Here is an 18,015-nt window from a genome sequence, read left to right as displayed (position 1 = left end):
ACCTCCTTCCACCTATCGTATTTCCAACGCCCCTCCCCCAAGTCCCTCCTCCCTACCTTTTATCTTAGCCTGCTAGACACACTTTCCTCATTCCTGAAGAAGGGCTCATGCCCGAAACGTCGATTCTCCTGCTCCTTGGATGCTGCCTGACCTGCTGCGCTTTTCCAGCAACACATTATCAGCTCTGATCTACAGCATCTGCAGTCCTCACTTTCTCCTACGAGGAGAGATGGATAACGACTGAGCGAGGAATTATCCTCTATTGAACACGTACCTCTCCTTCACTGAGAGGAATGAGAAGCCTGCAATTCTACCTCGTGCCAGTGGGGGCGACATCACCACTAGGACTGTAGGCGTTCAAAGAAAAGGACATCCAGCAATCAACTTTATAAGGACAGCACATCTATCCTTACCCCTGTCACTCACACAAAAACCTCCTTTTCCCAAAAAAAAGAACCACAAAAAAAGAGGTTCTGGAAGTAATTGGTATACAATGTTTGTTTGGTAATAAATCCAAATTGCAACTACATGAATCATGTTAAGGGTTGCAGAGGGTGTAAGTCACATCAGGAGTAATCCAAGATGCAAAATCAACACTTTTTTATGAAAATAATGATCTCGACAGTCAGTTTGCCTCCACATTTCAATCTCAGGATAGTAAAGTACAATGTATAATTACGGCAATGAGTTTTTAAAACTCTCAGTTTGGGGCTGGGGGCAATAAAATGCCATGAGGCGAGTTCTCTTTCGCCTCTTGGGAGTGGCGGGCAGATTGAGAAATCTGCTCTGCCGCAGAAATAGCAAAGTCTGGCCCCGCAGGAGCTCGATGAATTCCCTATAAAGGCAGCACATCATTCCTCACGGCCCCTTGGCGCTTGTTGAGAAGTCTGAGCCAACAAACCATTCAGACACTAGTGAGATAACATCCCCTCCCCATTCCTCAGCTGATACAGCTGCACTGTCCAGCAGTAACAAGCAAAACAAAATGACCCATTTCATTGGAACGTACAGAATATGAATCCTGGATTAAGGGGAGCGTCGATTTTGTCTCTGAATTGCTCTGGAAATACAGTCCCTGCTCTTTTGTAAAACGAGCACTTTCCATCACAGAGAGCACTCGTGCAGACGTTGACTTTCACAGTGGAAAGAAGTCAAGTCTGCCTGAGGAGTGTCCGGAGAGTTTTACAAAATGCTACCGTGGCTGAGTTCCCTGTTACTGTGTCTGGTGAACTGCCCTTCGCTGTCACCCACTCGGGGAGACCTGTACACCTCCCTCCTCAACATCCAGGAGGAAATCGCCGTGGAAAAGGTGCTTCTGCAACATTTACAGACTTACATTGAAAACGAGATCTACAGAATGGACGACCTGAAACGGTAGGACCGTAAATCGCTCTGAGTTCAATCTATTTGTAAAAGTGCTTTGCATTTTTTGTACCCTGTATTAGAAATAGATTTTTTTTAAAAATCGCCTGTGCAATTAATCAATTTCGATCAGATTTCATTAATGTTTCCCCCCTATACAGCAGCTTCCATCTTTCAATGCTCGTTAAGTTTATGTTTTTCAGTCTAGCAGGCAGCCGTTATATATTATGTCGAATTTACAGTAGTTCTTCTCTGAAGCTAAAGTTGTATTGCAAATCTCACGGCAACAAGACACTTGCTTATTTTTTAAAAAATGTTACACGGTTGTGTCCAATTCAAACTAAACAATATTCTGCACTCCATTTTACCCCATTCAAAACTAATTCACATGCATGAATTATTATTTAAAATTGGTGCAGAATCTCGAGCAGCAGTTAAATGATTTAAATGATGTTTTGTTTTGATTATTGTTTATCCATGAGATTTACAAAACAGAACATAGATGCTGCAACTGTATCTACATCTTAGGGTTTAGAACTGACATAAAAGTTCTTGGCCAATTCCCCACACTAAATATTTGTGATATAGTTGATACTCAGGATGATTTATGTCTGTTCTAGCCAGGATTTTGTTCATTCTGAACCTTTTCTTTTCAGTTAATTCAGCCTGATGTATTTTCCTTTCTCATCCAGAGTTAAAACTTGGTTAAAACATACATGAGCATTTCAAGCTTAATCCCCAAATAGTTTTAATTTACAATACTTTTGTTTAACTTCTGGTCTGATTCCAATTGTTCTTCAAATTCCTTAGAGGGCTTTGTTTTTTTGTGTGGCATGAAAGTAGGCTGTTTATAATGGTAACACTTTTTATTGTCAATAAATACTTCAAGTTCAGTTTACTTATGAATAATAAAATCTATCATACATTTATGCAGCACTTTTCATGACCTCAGAATGTTTTGGAGCATGTTATAGACAATCAAATTCTGTGGCAGTGCTAATTTACACCGCACAGCAAGCTCCCACAAGCAGCCATTTAGATAATCTGTTTTAATAATTTTGATTGGTGGGTAAATTCTAACTAGGACATTAACATTGAGAATGCACAAGACACCAGAATGAATTAATCAACGAACATTAACCCAGCTCTTGTTCAAACAGTGCCATACAATCCTTTACTTTCACATGAGGGGGAGGCTCGGTGAATGAGTGGGTCAAAAAGTGCAGCGCTGGAAAAGCACAGCAGGTCAGACAGCGCCCAAGGAGCAGGAGAGTCGATTGTTAGAACATAATCTCTTCATCAGGAATGTGGAGGGGGCCCAAGAGTACTGGGAGATAAATGGCAGGGGTTGGGGCTGGGGGTCGAAAGTGAGGACTGCAGATGCTGGAGATCAGAGTCAAAAAGTGTGGTGCTGGAAAAGCACAGCAGGTCAGGCATTCAAGAGGGCAGTGCCAAGTTGGAGAGTTGGATCTGGAGTAAGGTGGGGGGGAAGGAAGATGAGGAAACTGGTGAAATCCACATTGATCCCATACAGTTGGGGGTTCAAAGGCGGAAGATGAGACATTCCTCCTCCAGGCTTGGGTGGCTACACGTTGGTGGTGGAGACCCAGGACTCGCATGTTCTTGGCAGAAAGGGAGGGGGAGTTGAAGTGTTCAGCCACAGGGCGGTGGAGTTGTTTAGTTCGTGTGTCCCAGAGATGTTCTCTGAAATGTCGATTCCTCATCTCCCCTCGTCTCCACCTTATCCCAGATCCAACCCTCCAACTCGGCACCATCCTCTTGGTAGGTGGGAAAGTGATGGATGCCTGCAGGTGAGAGGTAATTGTGAAGACAGCCTTGGTTTAATGCCTCATTCAAAAGACAGCATGTGCAGACCCTTGTCAGCACTACCCTAGGTTGGTAGCCTGGAGTTTGAGCTTAGGTCACTGGAGCAAGACTTGAACCCATAACCTTCTGACTTGTAAAAAGTTGGACCAACTAGTGCTAATTGGTGCTTATTGGATATGAAATCTGCATGTCTGCTCTGATTTATTTGCTGAATGAATGCAGACTTTGAATACTCCAAGTTGTAAATTATACCAATTCCAATAAATTATGTGTCATTTTAAGACATTGAGTAGCATTAAAAAAATCTTGAGTGAGATTGGGTAGAGGGATTGCCCTTGTAATAGTGACAGCTGCAGCACATGCTGACATTGACCAATAAAGATATGGCTCATTTTTGCAGGTGTCAACTGCACAGTTACTGGATTGGTTTGCCTTATGCCCAAGGCTTCCTACAAATGAAAAGAAAGGAAATGATGCTATTTTATTCCATGCGTTTCCTCCAGGGGTTTGTATAATTAATTACAAATCTACTCTGTTAATTAAAATGCACAAAAGTGGGAAGAGTAACTAAAGGTTTAGGTTACATAGCAAGGCAATTGTCAAAAGAAATTTACATACACTAACTTTCTGCTAAGAATCTGACCAGTTTCTGTGATTACTGTGTAGTCCTTGTCACCTTTCTGTCCAACACCTGTATTGGTATGCTGAATGGCATATTCTGCCCACCAGTCTGACACTTTGGTCCACTTTATGCCTGGAAAACAGACATGGCATCAGCAAATTTCTACACCCAGTCAATGTGTATTTTCTGTTAAATCTTTCATGTTACCTGAAGCAGTGGAAACTATTACTAAACAGACTATATATTACCTTCTACAGATCCACTCTCTTCAATATGGCAGGTTTTCAGACAATGGACAACTGAGATTATAGTTAAAACCAGATAATTCATGCCATATCCCAGAGGTGCACCAAAGAAAGTAGGATTACCTCGAATGTGCTGAGCCATAATATCAATATCCAAAATCTTACAATGTTTGTGTCCATGAAATATGTTACAAATAGTGAAACCATGAATTATGGAAAGCATTCTTCACCTTAGATATCGGACTGCATATTTGATTTAAAGTCATGTATGATTTGAAACTGCCTTTGACTTAACACTGGAAATACTGAACTTTGATCAGAAATGCTAATATGCATCAATTTAACAATATCCTAGACAATAAAGAATTTCTTCTCTCAGAGCATTGTGAATTTGTGGAAATTTTTAACACAAAGGGAGTTGAGGTTGGGTGATTGGGTGTCTTCAAGGCTGAGATAGACAGATTCTTAATTAGTGAGGGACTGAAGGGTAATGGGGAAAAGGTAGGAAAAAGGTGTTGAGGATGATTAGATCAGCCATTATGTCATTGAATGGTTGAGCAGATTTGATGGACTGAGCAGCCTACTTATGCTCCTGTGTCTATGATCTTATGGTCTATTGATTCTCCTTATGACAGCTGGGCAAACAGATATAAGGGACAGATTGCTGCCAAGCATTTTGTGTGGATTTGAAAAGAGTCTTATTCACATCACCTGCATCAATGAATGAGGCAGTTGTTTTCCTCACTACATACTTTAAATCCATATCAGAATATTCCTGTTAAAGAGCTGAGGACTTCCTTCATTTTGGATCAGAGATGGACAAATAATGCTAATGCTTATTTATCTTGTACATATTGTCATAGAGATGTACAGCATGGAAACAGATTCTTTGGTTCAACTCGTCCTTTTGTCCTTAATGTATTTATAAAATCCCTTTGGATTTTCATTAACCCTACTTGCCAAAGCTATTTCATATCCCCCTTTTGCCCATCTTTGTGGGTGAATATAAACTTCCTAATGGATCAATCTTAGCTGTTCCCAAACATCACCTGATGTAACAAACAACAGAAACAACATGTAGTAGACTGGTCTAAACAATTCCACAACCGACAAATCAAATCTAAGCCCTGCAGTCCTGCTGCATCCAGTCGTGAATGGTGGGGGAATAACGAGACAATTAAATAACAAACCAGTGAGGAGGGTTCCACACGTCCCACCATCCTCAAAGATGGAGGAGCCCAGGACATCAGCAATAGATAAAGCTGCAGGATTTGTAACAATCTTCAGCCAGATGTGCAGAGTGCACAATCCATCGCGGCCTTCTTCTGTGTTGCTCAGTATCAGATGACAGTCTTCAGCCAATTTAATTGACTCCCCATGGTATGAAGAAACAGCTGAAGACATTGGATACTCCAAAGGCTATTGATCCTGACAGCATTCCAGCAATGGGAATGAAGACTTGTGCTCTAGAATTTGTTGCTCCCCTAGTCAAGTTTTGCCAGGACAGTTACGTCACTGGCATCTGCCCAACAGTGTGGAAAATTGCTAAAGTACGTCCTGTACACAAAAAGCAAGATGCATCCAACCTGACCAATTACCGGCCCATCTGTCTACACTGAATCCTCAGTAGAATGATGGAAGCATAATCAACATTGCTATCAAACTCCACTTGCTCAGTTATAACCTGGTCATGGATGTCCATTTGAGTTTCACCAGGGCTCAGATGCTGACCTCATTATAAGCTTGATCAAAACATGGACAAAAGAGGTGTAATGGGAGTCCCTGCCCTTGACATCAAGATAGAACTTGACTGGGTGTGGCATCATGGAGACCTAGCAAAACTGTTATCAGTGTGAATCTTGGGGAACGCAATCTGCTAGTTAGTCATAGCTATCAGAAAGGAAGATGCTTATGGTTGTTGGAAATCAGTTATCTCAGCTCCAGTGTAGGAGTTCCTTAGGGTGCTGTCCTAGACCAACAATCTTCAGTTGCTTCATCAATCGCCTTCTTGTCATCATAAGGTCAGAAGTGAAGATGTTCACCGATGATTGCACAATGTTTAGCATCATTCTTGACTCTTCAGATTTTGAAGTAACTTGTGTCCAAATGTTGCAAACCTGACTATGTCCAAGCTAGGGCTGATAAGCCATAAGCAAGATTCCCACTACACAAATGCCAGGCAAAGATCATGTCAAACACAGGAATCTAATCATCTGCCATTGATGTTCAATGGCATTAATGTCACTGAATCCCTCACTGTCACTTTCCTGGGAGTTGTCATTGACTATAAACTGAACTGCACCAGGCATTCAAACATAGTGCCTACAAGAATAGGTTAGAGGCTAGGAATCCTGTAGTGAATAACTCACCTCCCCAAAGTATGACCATCATCTACAAGGCATAAGTCAGGCGTGTGATAGAATATTCTCCACTTGTCTGGACAAGTGCAGCTCTAATAACATTTAGAAGCTCAATACCATCCAGGACAAAGTAGCCCAATTGATCCCATCAAGCACAGCTGACATTCATTTCCTCCATCAGCAATGCACAGTGGCAGCACAATATATGCATCTACAAGATTCACTGCAGCAACTCACCAAGGCTCCTTTGATATCACCTACCAAACTCTCATTTAGAAGGACAACAGCAGCCACCACTACTTGCACGTTCAGCTTCGAGTCACACATCATCCTGACTTGGAACTATATCACCGTGCCTTCACATTCACAATCAAAATCCAAGAACTCCCTTACTAACAGCACTAGATGTCCCTAACACCTCAAGGGCTACAGCAGTTCAAGTAGGCAGATATCATGAGGTATTCAGCAACAGACAATAAATGCTGGCCTCATCCGTGATGCTCACTCCCCCATAAAACAAATTAAGAAAAATATCTCTGTGAAACATCTCAACATATTCATTCTGTTAGACACTGTATTAATTGTCATCTATTAATTGGATTCATTATAGTTTTGTGTTGGACATACCTTACAATACCTTTCAATAGTATTTTCATCGATATCTCTTGGGTCATCTGTGTTGTTCACCAAAGCTCAATCATTGCTCCTCTATCATTCACCATTCATCATTTACATGTTATTCATTAACAACACAGTCCATAACCATGGGTAATCTTCTATTTATATGGACCACTTGTCTGAGTTCAAGGAATGCACCAGGTGAAATTTCCTTCAGCTTAAAATTGACAAAAACTAAGCCACTGTTTTCATTTCTACAAACACCTAATTGAATTTCATGAACCTCCAGATCACTCTCTGATTAAAATGTTGGAGTTGCCCATTGGGTGAAGAGATTTGTTATTTGAGGCAGAAGTCTCCACAGTCAGAATCATGTTTGTGGCAACCAGATAAGATAGTGATGTGCCTCATAGTAATTTTAGGATGAATGAGAAAACTTGCTGTTTCATAAAGTGTAGGAGGAAGGCTTGACCTCACCATAATCAAAGTCTTTTTAAGTAATTGCCTTTACATATTATACATGTAGGTAGATTGAAACTTTAATTGCAACCAACTAACTAACATCCTTTAGACAAAGATGGCACAGTGACCAGCAGCGTTGCCTCACAGGATAGGAGACCTGGATTCGATTCTACCCTCAAGCGACTGTCTGCGTCAAATCTGCACATTCTTCCTGTGTTTATGTGAATTCCTCCGGGTGCTCCAATTTCCTCACACAGTCTACGGGGGTGGTACCAGGGGACTGGAGAGTGGCAAATGTTGTGCCCCTGTTCAAAAAAGGGAATAGGGATAACCCCTGGAATTACAGGCCAGTTAGTCTGACTTACGTGGTAGGCAAAGTAATGGAAAGGGTACTGAGGGATAGGATTTATGAGTATCTGGAAAGACACTGCTTGATTAGGGACAGCCAGCACAGATTTGTGAAGGGTAGGTCTTGCCTTACAAGTCTTATTGAATTCTTTGAGGAGGTGATCAAGCATGTGGATGAGGGTAGAGCAGTGGATGTAGTGTACATGGATTTTAGTAAGGCATTTGATAAGGTTCCCCATGGAAGGCTTATGCGGAAAGTCAGGAGGCATGGAATAGAGGGAAATTTGGCCAATTGGATAGAAAACTGGCTAACCGGTCAAAGGCAGAGAGTGGTGGTAGATGGTAAATACTCAGCCTGGAGCCCAGTTACAAGTGGAGTTCCGCAGGGATCAGGTCTGGGTCCTCTGCTGTTTGTAATTTTTATTAATGACTTAGATGAGGGAGTCGAAGGATGGGTCAGTAAATTTGCAGATGATACGAAGATAGGTGGAGTTGTGGACAGTGAAGAGGGCTGTTGTCGGCTGCACCAACGACATCTGCCAACACGGATGAGGTTGGAGACGATGTGGTTTTGCCAAGAGGCTCCTTCACCTCATCCCAACAACAGTCTACTCACTCTCACTGGATGTCATTTCTCTGCTTTGCAGAGAAGATTTACCAGGATGTTGCCTGGAATGGAGAGGAAGTCGTACGAGGATAGGTTGAGAGTTCTCGGCCTTTTCTCGTTGGAACGGCGAAGGATGAGGGGTGACTTGATAGAGGTTTTTAAGATGATCAGAGGAATAGATAGAGTAGACAGTCAGAAACTTTTTCCCCGGGCACAACCGAGTGTTACAAGGGGACATAAATTTAAGGTGAAGGGTGGAAGGTATAGGGGAGATGTCAGGGGTGGGTTCTTTACCCAGAGAGTGGTGGGGGCATGGAATGCGCTGCCTGTGGGAGTGGTAGAGTCAGAATCTTTGGTGGCCTTTAAGCGGCAATTGGATAGGTACATGGATGGGTGCTTAAGCTCGGACAAATGTTCGGCACAACATCGTGAGCCGAAGGGCCTGTTCTGTGCTGTATTGTTCTATGTTCTATGTTCTATGTCTAAAGATGTGCAGGTCAGGTGGATTGGCTATGCTAAATTGCCCATAGTACCCAGGGATGTGCAGGCTAGGTAGATTAGTCATTGGAAAATGCAGGGTTAAAGGGATAGGGTAGGGGGAGCGGGTCTGGCTTGGATGTTCTTTGGAGGGTTGGTGTGGACTCAATAGGCCACCTGGCTTGCTTCCACACTGTAGGGATTCTATGATTTATGCTGCTGAACACAGGACTAAGACTCCTCTTTAAAATTCCTTACCAACAGTTACATTCTGAAATAAGCTTTAACCATTCTTCCTGGTCTGATGTTGTGTTCATTCCTGACCTATTCTCCAACACCTCTCCCACTACTGCTGAAATCCCAACTCATGTCTTAATTATCTTGAGGATTCAATTTTTAAACACTCTTCTCTTCGGTATTGTGTTCCGAGCAGTGAATCAAACCAATCACTCGCATCCTTGTCAAGGTCCATGAGATTACTGTGTCCTTCATGAATAACCTGCCCTCATCTGCAAGTCTTTACACATTGCTCAATATTTTCCAGCCGAGAATCCTTGCCTGCACTTGGGATGTTCTGTCTCTGGATTGCTGTACCACCAACTACTTTAACTCTAATGGACACGTTAATCATAAAACAACGTATCCGGATTTTGTCAGTAACATGCTGTCCCTGATGTCAAACCAGAACTGTGCAATACTTCAGTTTCTCTCTATTTTTTCCCCTTGCAATTATGATTAGTATTCAAAAGTGCCAGTGGTATGCATGCAAAACAGTTGTGATTTAGTTGTGGGGGATGTTCTTTTGTTGGAGAAACTTGCAATGACTGATAATGCTGAATCTACAGGAAGAGTCACTGTCCACAGATGCTGTCAGACCTGCTAAGCTTTTTCCAGCAATTTCTGTTTTAATGTTGAATCTAAGGGTTCGAACCTATTCTACCAATACTTGCCTGCCCAACTTTATTACTGTTAACATAAGACATGGGAGCATAAAGGTGGGATGGATGCTTTTGAAAATTAAATTTCACTTGTAAATGTTTCACATGACGCTGATTTCACTTTATCTGTGTGTCAATCATCATTATTTGTTGCGACAGGCTTAGTCAGGCAGCAAATTGTACTGGCATGCCATATTTTGCATTTTCCTTTATTCTGAAAGAAACAAGCTGGAATGGTTTGTTCATATTTAATTGAATGTTCCTGTTAATGTCCAGTGTTATACTGGCCATTCTGTGGGAGCAGGCTGAGTATGCAGACTTGGCTGGCCCTCCCTTCTCTGCATTGTAAAGGACATAGTCTGACAGTGATCGCAGTTGGGAGGGTGATTAAAATGTTGTAGGTAAATTCAAAGCCCTTTGGGCAGCACAGTGGCTCAGTGGTTAGCACTGCTACTTCACAGCACCAGGGACCCAGGTTCAATTCCAGCCTCGGTTGACTGTCTGTGTGGAGTTTGCACATTCTCCTCATGTCTGCGTGGGTTTCCTCTGGATGCTCCAGTTTACTCCCACAGTCTAAAAATGTGCAAGTTAGATGAATTGATTATGCTAAATTACCCATTGTGTTCAGGGATGTGTAGGCTAGATGCATTAGTCAGAGGAAATGTAGAGTAATAGGGTAGGGGAATGGGTCTGGGTGGGATTCTCTTCAGATGGACAGTGTGGACTTGTTGGGCCAAATAGCCTGTTTCCATACTGTAGGGATTCTATGATTCGATGACATTGCCAGCCAGCACTCTGATACTGCACAAACTCTCCAAGGTCTGTGTATGGAAGTGGTTTCTGGAACCAGAAGTCAGTGCATCCACATACTGATTGCCACGGAGAGACCCTCTGAACGATTGTGCAGGTTAGAACAGTCATTGCTGTTCTCGATTCACTTCACCCTCTGTCCTCCTGTGGATCTCTCTTCCATTCCTCTATATTCCCTGATTTTACCCTCAAACTGGCAAGATCCCTCTCCCAAACTTCAATGCCCCTAACCCAACTTTACAAACCCCATCAGCAGCAGCTCACTGTGTGTGCTTCTGACTTTCCCTGAGAATAGCCATTCTCCTTCTCCCTCTCCTAGTGCTATCCAGTTAAGTGAGTAAAACACCTGGCTTTCCACACAACCTAAGAAAACATCTTTAAGCCACTGTGAAACAGGTGCAACAAGATTCTTATGTGTCGCTGACTTTATCTTGAAGGCCAAATATAATTTTAAGGTTTTGCACTAATGGGTATCCTTGGTGTGCAGTTCATGCATGGGAACCTGTCACAAGTTGGTAAAGTGCTGGACACAGTGAGAAATGTATCTCTACATCTACAGTCACTGTCAAGAAATCCAAAACCCACACCTTGTCCTCTCCCACCTTTTTGATCTTCAATAATTCAGCCACTGTATTCTACAGTTTGGACTTCCATTTCAATACCATGTAAGCCTGCTCTCTTCCTCGTTGCCACCAAAAAATTCCATTCAACAATGTCTTCAATTTTACCTTGCCTGGTAATATTCCTAATTATCCTACAGCGTGTTCATCTCTCTGCAGTGTAAAAGGATCATAAGATCCAGGAGCAGAGGGAGCCTGTTCAGCCAATTGAGTCCGTGCCTTTGACCTGATGATCCTTAACTCCACTTTCCTGCTCTATCCCCAGAGCCCTTGATTTGCTAACTGATTGAAAATCTATCTCAGCCTTGAACATATTTAACCACTCAGCCTCAGCAATCCTCTGTCGCAAAGAGTCCACAGTTGCACCAAGCTCTGAGAGAAAAAAAATCCTCTTGATCTCTGTTTTAAATGGGTGGCCACTTATTGACATTATTCCTTCTGGTCCTAAGCCCTCCCACAAGGGGAAACAATCACTCCACATCTCCAGAAGTTTTATGTTTCAGTAGGATCACCTCTCATCTTTCTAAACTACAATGAGTAAAAGCCCAACCTACTCAACCTCTTCTCACCAGCTTCTATATGTGAAATCAACTTAGTGAAGCTTCTCTGGATAGACTCCAGTACTTCTTCAGTTTCTTAGATAAGAGGCTCAAAACAGTTTGTAGTATTCTAGGTGTGGTTTGATGAGTGCCTTGTTTTTGCAAGACCTCTCTATTCTTATATTCCATTCCCTTTGAAATAAAGGCTCACATTCCATTTGCCTTCCCCCACGACCTAACCCTAACCCTATCGCTGAGCTTGGAGGCAAGCATTTTGTGATTTACACACAAGGCTCTTGAGACCTTCTGCAGTTTTTCTCCATTTAGTGTGTGTGTGTGTGTGTATGGTGCAATGGGGTCACCTGTAATCTGATATGAACCCAAGGTCCCGGTTGAGGCCATCCCCATTGGTATGGGACTTGGCGATCAGCCTCTGCTCGGCCACCTTTCGTTGTTGCCTGTCCCAAAGTCTGCCTTGGAGGACAGTCACCCGAAGATCCGAGGTTGAATGTCCTGGACTGCTGAAGTGTTCTCTGACTGGGAGGAAACACACCTGTCTGTTGATTGTTGTGCGGTGTCCATTCATCCATTGCCATACCCTCTGCTTGGTCTCTTCAATGTACCATGCTTCAGGGCATTCTTGCCTGCAGCGTATGAGATAGACAACATTGGCTGAGCTGCATGAGTACCTGCCACGTACATGGTGAGAGGTGTCCCCATGTGTATTGGTGGTATCCGTGTCGACATTCTGACATGTCTTGCAGCGTCTACCATGTCAAGGTTGTATGGTATTGTCCTGAAAGCTGAGCAGTTTGCTGCAAACAATGATCTGTTTGAGTTTTGGTGTTTTAAAGGTGAGAAGTGGAGGTGTAAGGAAGGTCTTGGCGAGGTGCAGGCTGCGAAGAACATGGCATAGTTTTTTGGCTCCTGGGAAGTACTGGACAATGAAGGGTACTCTGTTGGTTGCAGCACGTGTCTGTCTCCTGAAGAGGTCGTTACAGTTTCTCGCTGTGGCACGTCGGAACTGGCGGTCAATGAGTTGAGCACGGTCAATGAGTTGAGCATCATACCCCGTAATTATGCAGACATCCTTGATTACTTCCAGGTGCTCGTCACATTCCCCCTTATCTCAACAGATCCTGTGTATGCATAGGGCTTCTCCATAGGGGATGGTTGTTTTAACATGTTTTGGGTGGAAGCTGGAGAAGTGTAGCATTGTGAGGTTATCCATGGGTTTGTTGTAGAGTGAGGTGCTGAGGCGCCCATTCTTGATGGAGATGCATGTGTCCAAGAATGAGACATAGTAGAGAGTAGCCCATGGTGAGTTTGTTAGTGGGATGAAACTCGTTAATATCACTGTGTAGTTGTTTCAGTGACTCCTTGCCATGGGTCCAGAGGAAGAAAATGTTGTCAGTGTTCCTGGTGTATAGTGTTGGTTGGAGGTCCTGCCTAGAGAAGAAGTCTTGTTTGAACCTGTGCATGAAAATGTTGGCATATTGGGTGCAAATTTTGTCGCCGTGACTGTTCGATGTGTCTGGATGAAGAACAGGTTGTCAAAGATGAAAATGTTGTGGAATGAGTTTTATCTCACCATCATCTGGGACATTCAACTTTGGACCTTCGGGTGACCGTCCTCCAAGGCGGATTTCAGGACAGGCAGCAATGAAAAGTGGCCGAACACAATACACACACACACTTCCTACAGATCCATACGCTCACGGAGTCCCTCTCTCATACGCTCATACATACACCCCCGCACTTTACACTCACATTCACACACATATACACACTCACAGACACTCATAACACCCCCCACCTGCCCCCTCCACACACACACACACACACACATACACATAAGTTTGTGAGGTGAATTTATACTTGCAGAATTACATTTTATTTTGCTCAAAAACTGCATGAATCCTTGTAAGATTCTGTAAATCTGTTTTTTAGACTAGAATCAGTCTGACCATTGTGGCACAGACAGCCTCACACAGGGTAGCTCACATCTTAAATGCATTATTTGGGCTGACATGACACCAATTGTTAAAGTTCACTTGAGAATGTAACTTTTAAAAACGTTCTGTGATTTACATATGAAAGAACTGAAACCAACATGTTCACTCTAAAAGATGAGAGACTTAGTGAACAATCCAGGTCTTTTTCAATATTTCATTTCAGTTACATCACACTGTAAACTTTTGCTATAAATTCTGTGTCTTATGATCTTATACTCCAATTTGGAGCATCCAGGGTGAATATGCAGACGGGAAGAACATGCAAACTCCACAACAGACAGCACCTAAGATTGGAATCGAACCGTGGTCCCTGGTGCTAAGGGGCAGCACTGTTGACCATTGAGCCACCATGCTGATTATATTGTGTATTTCTAAATGTTCTGTTATTACATCCTTCATAATGGGCTCTATATTTTCCTAATAACAGACATTAAGCTAATGGCCTATAGATTTTTAGTTTCCTAGCCTTATTGACTAAGTGTGTTATCATGGCAATTTTCCAATCCTCTGGGAATTTTTCTGAATCTGAATATTTTCAGAAGATTACTGGCAATATATTCATTATATCGATAGCTACTTTCTTTACAAATCCTAGGATGCAACTCATCAGATTGAGGGGACTTATCAGCCTTTAACCCAATCAGCTTCCTTGGCGTCAAAACATTTCTACTTGAGTATTGTGGAACTCCAAGTAATTGTTTTTGTAATATGTTGCATTGTGCCTTGATCCATCTCTCCAGTCATTACTTTTTCTCAGATTGTTGTAGAAATGCTGCCTGACTGTATCAACTAAAGAGGTTCATTCCCTTGTTTTTCCTGTTATATGCTTCTCAATTATTTTTGAATTACAGATTTTATGAGAAAGTAAAGGCACTACATAGCAATGTTTATCAGGAACCTGGGAAAGCAATATCAAATCCTTTGTTTGCCTATACTCTTATAAAGAGGCTGCAGAGTGACTGGCAAAATATTGTATATAGCAATGAAGCTATTGAGAATATTCAAGGTAAATGATTAAGTTTAAATATTAATACTTTTTTGTCACATCAGTAAGGTGATCATAACTGTATGACTGTAACAGCATAACTTAGAGGTGCCATTGTTGGACTGACTGGCGGGGTAGACAGAGTTAAAAATCACACAACACCAGGTAATAGTCCATACCACCTGATGAAGGAGCAGTACTTCAAAAGCTAATGCTTCCAAATAAACCTGGCGTTATGTGATTTTAACTCTGTAATAGCATAGTAATTCATTTCTTTAGTTTCCGGCTGTCCTTATCGAAAGTTGTATTGCATTCCACCCAATTATCAGCACATTGCTGTGTCTTTGGGTTTTACTTTGAAGCTCTGTGGGTTTGAAGATTTTTGGTCTTCATGCTCCATGAAATGGCATCTCCCATGGTTACAGATGTCAACCTAGATTTATCACAAATCAGGCCGTGAAAATGAAAAGTCATTATTGGCTGATCAGGGTTGTTTTAAAAGATCACAGTTTTAATATATGGAGATAATAGACTGGGGTGTTACAATAAGCCAATTCAATTCATTCCATAAATTTAGTTTTGTATTACGGATGGTCTGGACAAAACAATATTTGTTGCCCGTTGTTAATTTTCTGGAGGGCACTAAGAGTCATCACTTATTGAACTGTCCATGTAGGGAAGATTCCCTAAATAATGTTTTACAAAAATCATGCAGTTTTTCATTCTGATTCTAGCTTTAATTTATCTTTGATAGGATTTGAACTCATTTCTGAGCTGCTAGCACTAGTATTAATATCATTAGGCTACCATACCAAATCACCATTACCAGCAGCAAATTATGTCTTATATTTGTGGATGAAGAACACATTGCTGTGTTGCAGGGTATCATGTTGCCAGAATCTTGATTATTGAATAATTAATTTGAGATCTGTATGTAACTATAGAATAGTGTAGAACATAAGAATTGTGTATAACCCTTGGAGTTCTGTGCTTGCTAATGCTAGACAACTCTACATAAAATTTCACTGATCCTTTACAGTAACCATGTATCTATTTCAAATATTTATCTGCTCTTCACTAAATAGATTCAATGTTACCTGTCTCAACTGTTGATTGTGATAAATAATCCTAATTTATTTTCTCAATCTCTTGTTGCTGACTTTATATTGAAGACCTCTTGTCACTGGTTCTCCCACAAGAGGGAGTAGCCTTTTCCTCCTCACAAGGTGGCAATTACAATTAAAATTTTTAGAGTTGTATGATTACTTTAGAATTTAAAGAAACCCCTCCTTAGACTTCAACGCCCTGGTTAAAAATATTCCATTAACTGAAGACTTTCCTGATAATTCTAGTTTCAGATCTCAGGTATCTGAATTGAAAACAATTTTTTTCTTGAGCGATAATTCAAAATACTAAATCTTCAACAACTGCATATTGCACATTACCAGCAAATGTGTAATTGCACTTATTTAGATATGCCCATGGTAATCTATAATCCTACTGTATGTAAGGTAAATGGAAAGGAGTCTGGAATAGATCTGCATTCCTGAAAAACATCAACACTCATGGAAAACTTGTCAATGTGTTTGAATGATAATGGTGTAACTCCCAATGCACTGAAGTCATTCACATCATCAAACAGGAAAGCAGGAGAAAACATTTTTAAAACAGATCAAATAAATTTTTGAAGGGAAAAAAAAGTCTGAACTACAGATTGCAACTCTTGTGCAATAATGCAGACATGCACAAATATACATACATATGTACAGCCTGATTCTAAACACTCAAAAAGAATTCAATTTACACAGTCTTAGACTCAGCTCCATTAAGTCTGTAACCATCACATCTCAAATTGTGACTGACAGACAGTTTCATCTGATAACTTTTCTATATCAGTTTTCTTTTGCTAATTATATTGTACCAAAGAAGTGGATTAATGGCAATAATACAATCTCATGTCCTCAACAATGAGCTGACAAAATACAGTGCACTCTATTGTGGTAAAACAGCTTGCCAACCACACAAGTCATTATACTGTATATAGTTGCTGAGTGTCACCAATTGACACTTTGATTGAGCGCAATGAATTTATGAACTCAGGTTGCAATTGCAATGTTTAATTTTGATGCAGCAACCTATAGTGAAAACAAGGCACTGCACTCTTGGAGGTGTTATTTAATGTATTCTAGACTCCTCCAGAGATTCAGTGAAGGCAATGCTCAAATCTCCACACATTAGAAAGTTCAGACTCTGGTTTGTTAACAATCTCAGCAGTGCTGGGAGAGCTACTCTTTATTCCTTGCTTTCCTGAGCTCAGTGAGATAGTCCATATGTGGGGTCACCAGAGAGGGATGGGCTGGACTATGATGCCCTTTAAGTTTGTAAAGATTAATAGTATTCACTCTGTAGTTTCACACATGTGGAATAACGGTTTTGGGAAAACACTGGCATCGCTTGTAGAATTATGTTCCAGCATTAGTCAAGTCTTCTAAAGCAAAATGAAATTCATGTGAAGAAAGGTTAAGTATAAATTTGCAGGGAGAAAATGGCCCAAAAATCTGATTAATACAACAGCTAAATTATCAGGTTAAAAAAAAATTAAATTGTTTAATTAATATTCTGTAAAAGATTGCCTCTTTGATAATGTTATGTTGGTAGGTGCCCATCACATGAAAAATGTTTCATTTATTTCTTTAAATACTTGTGGTTTAGTTAAGCCTGCCTGAAAATTTACTTCCACATTTTCTACTGGCTTTAAGTTTACACTGTGATAAATATTGCATATTTTCACCAGCTGCAGAGCGTGACAAGTGTAAAATGTAAATCCTGTAGACAAAGATCTCCAATAAGGTGAACTGACACTGCTTCCAACACTGCATTTAGCACTAAAGGATGGTTATGAGAAAGTCGAGGCAAAACTCCCAAAAGCTGAGGACCTAGAGGGAGCTGCCAAAGGTTTGATGAGGCTGCAGGATGTGTACGGCCTAAGCACAAAGGGATTAGTCAAAGGGGAGTTTCTACAGGTGGCTGGAGACGAGATTTCCATTATCTACAGGCCAACCCTGTCCAGTAACCTTTCAGCAGATGACTGCTTTCAAATTGGAAAGGTATGTAAACATAGGTGATAAGAAATTTTGTTTAAATCCAAAGTTTTCTTTAAAAAAAAAGAGTATGTTCTTT

At 41.2% G+C, this 18,015-nt stretch overlaps 1 protein-coding gene across 1 annotated transcript in view; it reads left to right on the top strand.

Annotated features, from left to right (window-relative positions):
- The first annotated feature begins 807 nt into the window (after positions 1 to 807).
- The window catches only part of p4ha3 (prolyl 4-hydroxylase, alpha polypeptide III), an 83,384-nt gene continuing 66,176 nt past the window's right edge, over positions 808 to 18,015 (top strand). The window contains exons 1-3 of the mRNA XM_043692211.1: positions 808 to 1,374; positions 14,702 to 14,856; positions 17,719 to 17,942. Of these exons, the coding sequence (XP_043548146.1) occupies positions 1,190 to 1,374; positions 14,702 to 14,856; positions 17,719 to 17,942 (564 nt within the window). The 5' untranslated portion in view covers positions 808 to 1,189. The remainder of the gene's footprint in view (positions 1,375 to 14,701; positions 14,857 to 17,718; positions 17,943 to 18,015) is intronic.

The sequence above is a fragment of the Chiloscyllium plagiosum genome, chromosome 6, assembly GCF_004010195.1.
Source record: "Chiloscyllium plagiosum isolate BGI_BamShark_2017 chromosome 6, ASM401019v2, whole genome shotgun sequence".
Classification (NCBI taxonomy): Eukaryota; Metazoa; Chordata; class Chondrichthyes; order Orectolobiformes; family Hemiscylliidae; genus Chiloscyllium; species Chiloscyllium plagiosum.
The sequence above is the reverse complement of the archived record's forward strand: the minus strand, read 5'-3'. Positions and strand labels throughout refer to the sequence as shown.